Source organism: Zeugodacus cucurbitae, chromosome 5, assembly GCF_028554725.1.
Source record: "Zeugodacus cucurbitae isolate PBARC_wt_2022May chromosome 5, idZeuCucr1.2, whole genome shotgun sequence".
Taxonomy (NCBI): Eukaryota; Metazoa; Arthropoda; class Insecta; order Diptera; family Tephritidae; genus Zeugodacus; species Zeugodacus cucurbitae.
The window spans coordinates 64324537-64337334 of NC_071670.1; the positions used below are offsets into that span (position 1 = coordinate 64324537).

General features: G+C 32.0%; 1 protein-coding gene across 6 annotated transcripts in view; it reads left to right on the forward strand.

Moving 5' to 3' along the window:
• Positions 1–12798, forward strand: part of LOC105208788 (cytosolic purine 5'-nucleotidase) — a 71191-nt gene that overhangs the window by 10375 nt on the left and 48018 nt on the right. The window contains exons 1-2 of one of the 6 annotated variants that reach the window (XM_054232419.1): positions 5241–5266; positions 8952–9356. The exons of 2 other annotated variants lie outside the window; for them this stretch is intronic. In XM_054232419.1, coding sequence (XP_054088394.1) covers positions 5256–5266; positions 8952–9356 — 416 coding nt within the window. In that variant the 5' untranslated portion in view covers positions 5241–5255. Of the gene's footprint in view, positions 1–5240; positions 5377–8829; positions 9357–12798 lie in introns of those variants that run through there. 3 more of the 6 variants (XM_029038092.2, XM_054232420.1, XM_011178822.3) reach the window with 3 other exon arrangements.

Below are 12798 nucleotides of genomic sequence, written 5' to 3' on the forward strand. Positions count from 1 at the left end.
AGTTTCGTCAAGATATCTTAATTTTTACTCAAGTTACAGCTTGCACAGACGGACAGACGGACAGACGGGCAGATTTCAAAGATCCGGATTTCAAATCTACTCGTCACTCTGATCACTTTGGTATATATGACTCTATATCTAACTCTTTTAGTTTTAGGTGTTACAAACAACCGTTATGTGAACAAAACTATAATACTCTCGTAGCAACTTTGTTGCGAGAGTATAAAAAACGGCGGATGCAAAGTTGTAGACCTAATACGTTCAGTACTAAAACTTGGCAACCCTAGTATGAGGTGATAATCTTAAAGAAATTGATGTATTTATCTGGAACAATAACTGAGTTATCATTATCCTCTTATGAATCATTCCTATTGTTTTCATTGTGTGCTTTTCAGTAGATCATTTCGACAATTATGGTTTTAAGAAAAACGAATTAAAGAAAGTTTTAAACGTGTTGTCATTATTGTTATTTTGTCGAAAGTTTAAAAATAAAATTGCTTTGATAACACATCACAGTGGAAAATTACTAAACAAACAGTCATAGGTGGGTATTTATAGTGCGAACGGTAAACAAGCAGCGCCACTAAAGTGTATCGTCTACAAAAAAACCGCCCACACAGCGATTTTTCCAAATCGCCCTTGCACGAATATTTCGCATATGGCGATAGCAATTCAACGCCTGACCAAACACGTGCTAAACTAATGTTTGTATTTTATTATAATATATTTTATTTTTTTTTTCAAAATCGTCTAATTTCTCCGTCCCTAAAACGCAAAACTGTGCGCACATAAATATTATTGCATTCATTTTTGTTTTTATGTAATCACAAAGTTCACTCTCATCTAATCGCTATGAAAAAACATTTTAAGACAATATAATTTAGTGTTATTATATTATTGTTGTTGTACGACTAGTGTTATCAGCAAGGCTTATCGCCGAAAGCGAATCGTCGAGTGACTACTGATTGACTGGCAAACATAAAATTTTTCGCTCACATAAAAATATTTACAATTAAAATATAATATTATAGTCATATTTTCTATATACACTTTATAATATTTGTGAATACAGTTGTGTTTGTAGTTATTATCTATCGAGTGTTATGACAGTCCAATAATAGTCTACTGTCTGTCGGACAAAGCGTTTCACTCACGTTCGTACAGAAAGCTGAAAAAATGTCATAACGGGAATTATACCCGTGAACTTTTAATCGCGTTTATGATAGTTTGTCTGATTTGAAATTTATATAATAATACAAATTATACCCTTCACAATTGAATTGATAAAGTCCGAATCTGAAATATTCATTTCAACGCGGACTTAATACTTTATTCGACGTTTTTTCATCTCGTTCGTTTTGAAAACCTCTTTGCTACTATTGTTACCAATTATATTTCTTTTCTTGATTTGAGAATAAGAAAGCATTGAATTTTAACTGCCGTACGCTAAATATGATTTTCCCATCTTAGTTTTATCTTGAGAGCTTTAGAATAGCTCCCATGTTCATACTGATCTTCCTATATTCCTATACTTTAATTTTAAGGGACGTTTGACTTCTAAACAGTTGAGTGCATGGACTTTCATTTTTAATACTAGTTCTTACTCTATTTTGTTTTCTGTAGGTGGATCAAAACTCATTAAAAATCATATAGGCGTTATTAAAAGATCTATATCAAAAATTAAAACTCAAGATCAAAAGTTTGTTCATGAGACATCCTTGAGGCCTTTCAAAACCTTATTACTGAATTGCTTTACTGAAAGATAATAACCGACGAGGTCTAAATATGAATAAGCATTTATGGACTCAGATCTTTGTGATCAGATCAGATCTTATGTGGACTATCCGAAAGCTTCAAAGACTTTATTTATTTAATTTTTTCAATTAATTTTCTCTATTTCGGCGTTAACTGTTTATGTTAACTTATTGCTCTTATTGTAAGGGGATAAACGAATAAATTATCCTATAATCTTTTTTGAAATTCATTGCGTCAAAGAGGGTATACAAACTTCACGATCGCTTGTCATATTTGGGAAAGCGCTCAGACGTCCCACACAATTTTTTTGGGTGACAATGATTTGTTGTATTTCTGGCCGTAAAAGCTGTTCAGGTGTGATGGATTTACATATGTACATATGTATAAATATGTGAATATGTATATAAGTATCCATTTATGAATCTACACGTGATTATTGACAAGTGCACGCTTGAATATTTGAATATTAGAAAAGTATGTCAGTCATAACTCGATACAAACTTATTTTTTTTTATGACAGCACTGAGAGAAATAATTGTCAATAAGAAATTAACAATAATAAAAAGAGTGTCTTAATATTTAAACAAACTCAGGTCACATTTAAAAATATTTTTAAATTTTTATTAAAAATATTTCTAAATTTTATCGTTTTTTTTTCTTTAAAGTGTGTCGGTGTAGGTCTTACTAATTTATTTTCTGAGAAATTGGTATGATTTTGAAACAAAAATATTTTATGTAAAATTTATAATTTTTATAAAAAACAATTACAGTTAAAAAAAAATAAATTTCTCTGATAAAAATATATATTTTCTTAAAATTTTTTATAGATCAAACATGTTTTCTTAAAAATTTCTATGAAAAAAATATGTTTTCTGAGAAACTTCTATGATAAAACAATATATATGTATTTTCTTATCATTTTTTACGAAAAAATGATCAGCTTCAAAACGATATCTTAAAAACTGAAGGACTAGTTCTTATATATACAGACAGACAGACGGACATGGCTAAATCGACTCAGTTCAACATACTGATCATTTATATATATATATATACTCTATAGGGCCTCCGTCGCTTACTTCTGGGTGTTACAAACTTCGTGACAAACTTAATATACCCTGTTCAGGGTGTAATAATAATTAACGCAATATGGTCAACTTAATAAATTATAAAGTTTATTGTATTTAATGTCAAAAAGATTTTAGATTTCATTTATTTTTTTTTCTGATATTTATTTTTAACCCTTTTTCATACTATAAGGCTACACTTGATAACCATTGCAAAATTTAGCTAAAAAGCAATGAAAAATCGCTAAAAGCACACTTGTTGTCAAGTTCCGTTACTTTCTCTTCACTAAGCACTTATCCACACTTGACAGCTGTCAGTTAAACAGCTAAACTTCAATCAAATTAAACGCTACAAATTAACAGTAATTCAACAGCAAATCAAAACAAAAAATTGCCTATAAATTAACAAATAGACGAGCATAAAAATCGAGGTTTCCATAAAAAAAGCTGAGTGGTTATTTTTGTTTGGAATTTGATGGGCTGAAACGACAAAAGCCCAGACTTTTAGTTGATATGCGTGTTAATTAGGGTACTATTAAAAAAAATTAGCAAATCTCAAAATTATTCGGGAAATCCCCAAATTTGAACTTCTTATTTAAATAAGATTAATTGTTTACTGTTAATAGCCAGTTCCAAGTTTTGGTCCATTGTTGACAGTTTTGAATAACAAGCTTCCATTGAAAATATTTTTTTGGGGTTTACGAAATATGACTCTTTGGCGAAAGAGTCTTTGTACATAAACAGGAGTTAATAAGAGCGGTCAACAAGTGTGAAATAATCTTAACAGGGAGTTGTTATTTGTAAGAAAGGGTGATCGTAAAATCTAAAAATTGCGTATTTTGTATTTCCCTCAAATCTTACGATTTTCTTTCGCGTGTTATTAGCTATATAATTTCGTCTGTATGTATACAGTCATCATTTCATATATTTATGTATATACTTATGTATACACGTATCATAACTAATAATGTACCGACACACCCTCCTCCCAAGCGTCTAAACAGCAACAAATTTAATAAAGTTGATACAACAACAACACCATCATCAACCAACATAGACTTTGTGACTCTCTGTAGGTAGTGACGTCGTTAGAAAATGTCTTCTCATGAAAGTGAAGTTATATTTGAAGAGTCTTCGCACCCAACATATCACCACTACGCTTTGGATAACGAAAGCTAGTTGGTGAGTGCTGTACTGTGGGTCGTTTATGTATGGAATATGGGCAAAAATGTGATGTAATGATCATTTTATTAGAAATATTTGCCAATTGTAGAACTGTTGAATTCGAACTGAAATTCTAAAGCTGCTTTATGAATCAAGAACATAGAATTCTAATTAAATAACACCTATAAAGAAGAAATGATACTAAGGTCCACGAGGGGTGTTAAAAAAAATTTATTGAATCATCTACATTAATTTTATCGCCTACAAAATAGTCCCCATTCGATATTAAGCATTTATGCTAGAGCTTCTTTCGTCAATACACTGCTCAAGCTCGATTTTTGGGATAGCCTTTGGGTCTAGCTCTTTCAGCGTTGTCTCGTTTGCTTGACAAATGACGGCCCTTAAGGAGAACCTATTTTGTAAATAGGAAAAAGTCACACGGAGCTATGTCTGATGAATATAGAGACTGGAGCATCGTTGCAGTATTGTTTTTGGCCAAGAATTTACGAACACGCAACGAAATGTACGGCTGCTACAGAGAAAGTAAGCAATGAATATAGCTGAAAATTGACAAATGGTCTTTTGGAAATTTTAAAATTCCCTGTTTCTACAGTTAGTCTCAAGTATTTAATTCTACCCATTTTACGGCCTCCTTTCCGGTCTGTCCTTTTCTGACCTTTTGTGGGTATCGGATTTCAACCTCAAAGTACATCATTTGGTTACTTTATTGGTTGTTGTGTTCAATTATGAGAGCTTTCCCTACCTTTCCTTCAAAGTTGTTTCTAGATATAGGAATACTAAAACTCTTAAGGAAATGTAATTTTTCTATAGAAAAATTTTTGCAATTACAAATTTCAAGGGGAATATCTTCGAAAAATACCTATCTCATTAAAAAAGCATCTTGCCATCTATTTTGGTTCCAAAATTTGATTACCATTTTTCCTCACTTTCAACCCACGGTGCGCACTGCGTACGCTCTTTACCTTGCGCCTCATCAAAAAAAAAGTTTCCCCAATCAACATATTCGCTCTCAGCAATTTCTTTGTGTAAGCTATTAAAGCACACACAATTGTTGTTGTTGTACGATCGTTAGATCGTTAGCTGGTTACTCGTTGCCTACATGTGGAAATAATTATTGAGCTGCCAAGCTCCCGCTTCGTTCTCTGCGATCAGTTGTGCTTTATAACCCGTACGGAATTGTAGACTTTTACGTATGCGACGCTATAAAACTGGAGCAGTGAACTGCACGAAAAACATAATTTGTGTTAAATGTTGACTGAGTGAATTTTGTTTTTAACAAAATAAATAAGAATAAAATTGTTAATAAATAATTCAAAATTATAAACAAAAATATACATTATTAAAAAATACTAATTTACAAGAAAATTAGGTAAAGAAGAATTAATGAAATTAAAATATTGTGGAAACGCGTAGTTTATTCTTTTTATTGTTTTTTTATTATTTTTTTTTTATACTAAGACATATATTTGTATGTATGTACGACAATTTGTGCGTTTGTAGCCACACTATGCGCTATATTTTCGCTGCTGCGGAAACGGAATTTTATTCTTTTTCGTATTTATCTCATTTTTTTTCTCTTTTGTTTGTCATGTTGTTGCTGATGGACAAATAAAGTAAAAATATTCCTACATCCATATGTACACACATAGAAAAGTACACAAAGCAGCGCATAAAGTGGCGTGCCGATGCGCATAATAATCAAATAAACAGAGCAGTGAGCAAAATGGCAAAAATATATTCATGAAGCAAAAAATCGCTAGATAAAAGTATTAATTCGTTAATGAAAGCAAGAGTGCGAAATTTTACTGCGAATTTACATATATAAAATTCAAAATTTATACAATTGCAATTCATTCCATTCATTTTGCTCACTACAGTGAACTTATTTATAAATTTCAATATTTAAAAATAACCTTAAACAGAAATAATTTTTTTGTCAGTAAAACAATTTCAAAACAATATTCTCAACAACAACAACAGAGAAGGAACATTGCAAGTAGCTTACAAAAAAAAGTTAACAAAAACAAAAAAAAATGCAACGTGAACCAGTTCAGCAATAAAATGTTTTTGTAATTTTTTTGTTTTTGGTTTTCGAACAACAAAAACGTGAGACAGCGCAAGTAGCTTCAGCTAGCGGAAGCAGTGTTGCCGTTTGTGTGTGAAATTAGACCAAAAGTGATAGATTTTAGAATTTTGTGTTAATTTTTATTATTTGGGTCTACTTTTGATAGCTTTTTCGAAAATTCACACTTCTTAAATTGTTAAACAATTTATATTTATAATTTCACCATAAAGAATCGCTATTGAATATCGCAAATTACAATGAAAGAGTTGACTCATGAATATGAAAACATATTTCTTTTCTTGGCGAATATGCTCGAATGAATCATAGGATGAAACATTGTATCTAATGATCTTATAAAAGATTAGCTCAAATCTAGTTTAACAGCGGAGAACTTAAATAGGAGTATAGATCGGTATACATGGATATCTAGAGATTATTTGAATCTGATAAGCTTAAATTTTAAAATTTACATCGAATTGTCCACATCTTCCATCTTCCATCTTTCGATTTTTCAATTATTCGAAAAAATCCGAATATTCAATATATGTATAACAGTTAAGTAGATAATCTAAAAAGTTGTTATTGCTTCAAAAAAAAACATTGTTGCAACAAATTCGATTTCTTAGATGATTTCAAAAGAGGTGTCATTGAGAGTGACATACCGTTTACAACGATCTTCCAAATTTTCAAAGAAATTTGTATAGTACGATTCGTATTACGTTTCAAAATAACCTCAATCTCGTTAATTTCCACCTCATTCCCATTAAATTGCTTTCCAGCGAAAAAACTCTTGCGGTTTTGGAACAGAAAAAAGTCATTATTAAATATTTTTTTTTAGTTTCTTTTTATTGTGTTTTATTCACTGATGTATGTAGTCCCTATTTTTCTACTTTTTTTCAAAATACCACAATTATAACGAACCCATTGCCCAACAACCAATAGGCCAACACAAGTGTCATTTCAAGGTTAATATTTCCGGTATTTGAAAAACAAAACAAAAAAAATATTTTTCCTGATGTAATTCCCTTTTTCAAAATACCACAACTCTAACGAATTTATTGACTTTAAACCAATTGGCTAATAGATTGTTTTCAAGCTTAATATTTCCGGTATTTTATGAAATAAAAAAATATTTTTAAATTTTCAAGATCCGAAAATTATTGCAATTTCTCAGCATTAAAAAGATCTTAAAATTAACTCAGAGGATTTTAATTTGAATGAATTCGGTCAAAAGTCATTTATGGGGTTAGTTGGTGTTTCAGAGGTTAAAAAGAATATTTTTACTATTTTTTGTTTAAATATATAGAATCATTATTATTTTATTTAAACAATTCAGTATATCGAGGCTACATATTTAAACAGTATTTCTTGAAATTTGTGTTTAAAAATTCCGAAACTCAGCCGTTGGTAACTCATCTCCCATGACGTCTCAAAAAGCTATTGCCCTGGACAGTATTACTCATTATTGGTTCTTTAAAAATCAATAAACCAAAAATATTTCGGTAGTGCATGGCTAAATATCATTATTAAACGAAGGATAAGAAACATATAAAAATTTTGAATTTAAAAGACTGAAGAAAAAAATATTTTTTTTTGGAAAAATTTTCGCCATGTATTGGCTCTAACCATCCTTCGTTTAAAAACTATAGAGTTTTATATCAAAGATATGTGCTAAATTTGAGCCAAATCGCTACATAAATTTTAAAATTTCCAAGAAATTGTATCCACCAGCTTAGAAGATTTAGTTTTCAGAAAAACGCGTTTAAAGTTTTCAATCGAAACTAATGTGGCCTGATGGCCGGAACCTCCAAAGGGTCTAACTTTTGGAATTTTACTCGGAACGATTTGAAATTTTTGAATACTATTTTAAACAAATTGTACTATTTAATAAGACCGAGAAATAGATTTTTTGAAATTTTCAAACCCACTTGAGAAAAATACGATTTCGTCTTCAAACTCAGAATTACTCTGAATTTTTTTTTCTAAAATAATTAAAATATTTTTGAGTTATTTATTTTTTGTTTCTAAATATTTTTTATTTTCCCATAATAAAAATAAAATAAAATACCATTGAAATATTTTACAACCACATGGCAACTCTGTTGATGAGAGAGCGATCACTGCGTGTGTAAGTGAGCATGAGAGCTGGCACGTAGAAAAGATGATGATCACATATTGAGCCCACTGTCAGTAGATTGTTTTGAATGCAATGAGATATGTACATATATGTATATATGCATTTATATTTGCACGCTGTGGGCGTGTTGGGCGAGGGGCTATAGTACCACTCAAAACACTGCAGCTCACTATTGTTGGCTACACGCTCGCATATGTTCAACACTTCGTACAGCCACTTGATAAGCTTATTGATAAGCAAACAGACACGCAAATACATATTTATAAACATATGTATATTTCAATTTTTTCACGCTCAATTTAATAAGCGTAAAAGCATTTTGCTCCCACTCTTCGGAAAAAAGTAAAGCTTATACTCGCAAGTAATACCAGTTACTCAACACCTATCCACAGAGACGGACGTAGCGATTTGCATACGGCATACGAGTGTAAATATATACGCTTTGGAAGTGGCTAACGGCGTGTTTCACAAGGCAAACAAAAGTTCAAACATACATACATACATATAGCTGGTATTTGCTGACGACTCACTGCAAGTGAAATATATTTACAAATACAAAACAAAGTGAATTCATACAAACACACAAACAACAACAACATTTAGTGTTTCTTTATATCTAGTATAGATGTGTGCGTGCTTGTAAATAAATTCATTTAGAAATTAGTCGCTTTATTGTCACACGGTTTAACGCTTATCGGCGACGCGTCATAACAAATTTCCATTTAATTGCTGCTAAATTTAGTAGCGATAGTGTACTGCAGAAATTAAATACACCAAAAAGAGAACAACAAAAACAAGAGCAACCAAAAGCATTGCAAAAACGTTATTTCTTAAGTAAAAAGATTATGCCGGATTTGTCACAAGACGTTTTTGAGATTCAAAATCCTCTACCAACAACATCCACACCGCTTGCGAGAATGTCTTCATTCACCAATAGTGGCCCAAATGGCAGCAAGTCTCAAACAACTGCGGCGGCGCCTAACGGTAAAAATGTGAATGGTGGTAGCGCTGTGGGTCAAGCGGCGGCGGCGGCGGCGAGCACAACAGCGGTCACACTCGCCGTTCCCGGGCAACAGGAGTTGGCGCAACACAATGGCTCACAAATCGATGCGCCCTATCATGGCTACAAGCGTGAGCTGGATCACAGGTGAGTGACACACAGGGGGGGGCGTTAAAAATCAATTGTCAGAATGACAGATGATGCAATGAGTTAAAAAAAGGAATATGTGTCATTGAAAATATTTACGTGATGATGATCAGCAGTCACGATCAGTGTGATGCAACAATGCAAGGGAGTTTCGTAAACTGTTGAAGAAGTGTCTTATCACGTTGGGGGCTCCGATATGTGTAATAAATTAAGGAAAGCACATTTTTTCGTAGTAAATAGTTCATTTTCGGGAGGTCTATTGCAACGAATTATTAAATAGTATATTTTTTTCAGCTAGAAATAATAGACTCAATAAATTTTTGATTCAAGAGCCGTGCTGAGTTGGTTTTGCTGATCTTGAAGTTATTGAGCCAATAAATGGGTCAACGATCTGCGAAAATTACACTTACAACGGTCAAGCACTGGTCGATTAAATTGATTTTCTTTTATATTGAACTTGGACATTTGTGTCAACATTAACCCAACAAAATATTTGTAGAGATCTGTTTGCATTCCAAACTTATTCTCAACTGAAAGTGTCACTTTTTGAGCCGAATTCTCGACATTTGCTGGAAATTTTGCTTTTCTTTTTTAAGTCCAAGAAAAGTGCGGCTGAGGCTCATCGACATTTGTAACCGTTTTTATACAAAAAAAAAACTTAAATTTACTAAAAAACGCCGGAAGTAAAGTTGTAGACCTCATCGAATACTAAAAAATTTACGGGTCCTAATTAGGTATGTTTCTTTATGAAAATGTTTAAATTATTTTTTTTGTCATTTTTTATAATTCTTATATTGAATAGTTTTAACAATTAATTTTAATTAAATTAGCAACCCTTTAAAAAATTTTGTTGAAAAAATCGGTTAAAATATGTTTAATTTCATCCGCATCTAGTGAAATTATTTTTATTTTGTCATGCTAACTGAATAAACCATTTAAATAAATAGGTGGCAACTCTGTGAATAATATTATAAACTGAAATTTAATTTAATTTACGTTTAACTAATAAAATTCCATGAGTTATCCCTCTTATACGTAATTTAAACAGGTGTCAACCCTTTGAAAAGTATGTTAAAATAAAATTCGCTTTAAACCACTTCAATATGCCAATCACTTTGTAATAATATGTTTATATTATCAATTTTCTTAGCTCAAAAATTCCAAACATGTGGCAACGCCGCAAATTTAGTCATTGCATTTAATTTAAAACTAATTTTTAATTTCACCAGACAGTCTTTGAAGTGTCTTTTGCGCATAAATAAACATTTTGTGACGCTAATAGCTGCGAAAGCGTTTGATGATTCATCGTCATCCAAATGTATTGCAATTAATTTTTTGAGTAGTGCCAATGCCAGTTTTGCCATTTTCACACCTGTCTACAAAATGATGATTTACTCCACAATGACGTGCGAAACAGCTGACGTGTGCGAACATATGTTCAAGCAATTTACGCATGCTTTTGTGAAATTCTCTCGCTGCCAATTGGATGGTTGCAATTTTCGTCTATTATTTAGGTGTTTTGTGTGAAATATTGGACATTCATCAATGATTTAATTGTGTGAACAGATAAAGGGTTATAATTATTGTAATTTGTGGAAAATTTTGGGGGGTTTTAGATTTTTTCTCACCGAAGCAACAATTTGTCTCTCTGTGTCACTTTCGAAAGTGAGTAAAAATTGATGGAACTTGGCTCACTGAAAATTTTGGTATCAAAAAGGAGTTCCCTCTCCAACATGGATAAAAATTTCATGCCACAAAAACTAAAACTAATTTAATTTAAAGACTATACCCTCTTTTTGCTATATATTTATAAAATCTTCGTCTTTCTCTATACTATAGATAATATATATGTTAACCTCTTAGCATTAAAATCGGTCCGAAACTATTCGACTCTTGTCCCATTCAAGAAAAATCGTCAATCTTTTGTCCATAATTTGTCGTCTAATTCTCAAAAAGAAGATAAAGAAAAGATAATCAACTTTCTTCAAATAAAATTTCATTTTATCACAAACTTGTATCTTTTTAACTGCCAAATAATCTTCAATTCATTAATTTCCCCTGAGAAAATTTCCAACCTTAAAACACCAAAAGAAACGTTGAAAAACAAATTACTCAAATTTAATTCTTTTCAACTTCCTGTAAGTTTGCCTTTTGTTGCATTGAACATAAATTTAATGAAACTCAATTTATTTATTTTGGCTGTCAAAATTCCCCAAAGTACGAGTTTCTCCCAAATGACCCACAAAAGGATACCAACACACTCATTCTTACATAGCCTAACTCAAGATTTACTTTGGGAAATATTTCACGCACTCGCTGCCCAGCCATACTAATTAACAACAACTAGATGCTCGAATTTTTGGCGTAAACTTTGCCAAATGAGCTCGTGATATGCGCGTAGAGTAGACGCAGCTGCCAAGCAATTGGAAAAAAGAAGGAATTAATGAGTTATGCTGTTTTACTAATAAAGCAGAGTGCTCGGCGGCAGCCTCAGGTGTAGCGTTGCTAATTAGGGTACTAAGTTTGCTTAAGTGGTAGTGGTAGGGGCGGCGGAAGCGCAAAACGTTTTTGGGAAGCCAAATACTTTGTTTGCTCTTTCTCTCCACATTTTTCATGTCTCTCTCTCTCCATTTCACGCCCTTCTCTCCCTAGCGCTTTTATCGCAATAAATACCGCTAATTTCACAGATAAAAATGCAAGTTAATTTTAATTACATTGCCAACGCATAAAAACTTAATGAGCTTCCACATCCGACTGCAGCATCTTTCTCGTGTGCGTAAGCTTCGCACTGCGTCCAACTAATCTTGAAAAGTTTTTTTTTTGTTTTTTTCACTATCTGTCACTTTGACAGCATTAAGTTCAGGGTCTGCGCAGGCAGGTACTTAAGTAGCAATTGATTTTGATTTATGTTTACACAAGTTTACATATTCGTAAGTTAGATAATGCCACATAAGCCACTGGTCGTTCATATATATGGATTGGAGATTTTATTAATTGCGCTTATCGCTGGCGTTATTAAAATGTCAAAGCACTTGTGGTTCTTGGGCACGCGCTCCAATGAATTTGAATTGAATGTTTGTGTGGCTAAGTGGAGAGTTTGATAAGAAAGTGACATTTCTAATTCACCATATGGTAGACTTAAGTATCAAGGTACAACATTTATTGATTTTGAAATCTACTTAAAGATCCAAAAAAGTTTTTCGGATGGATATAGAAAGATAAACCTTAATTATGTAAAATTGAACTTCGCAGAAATTGTACATAAATATAGACACTCATTGACTACCAATCCGTGCTGAAAACTGTGTAGAGTTTAAAAGATAACTACATTCGCTTTTAATCTGTATCAGATATGAGTAATACCGCCGATAATAAATATTAAAAGCACAAATACTTGAAAGCCTTTGGCAATGACGCAGAAAGTAATTTGTTGCACAATACT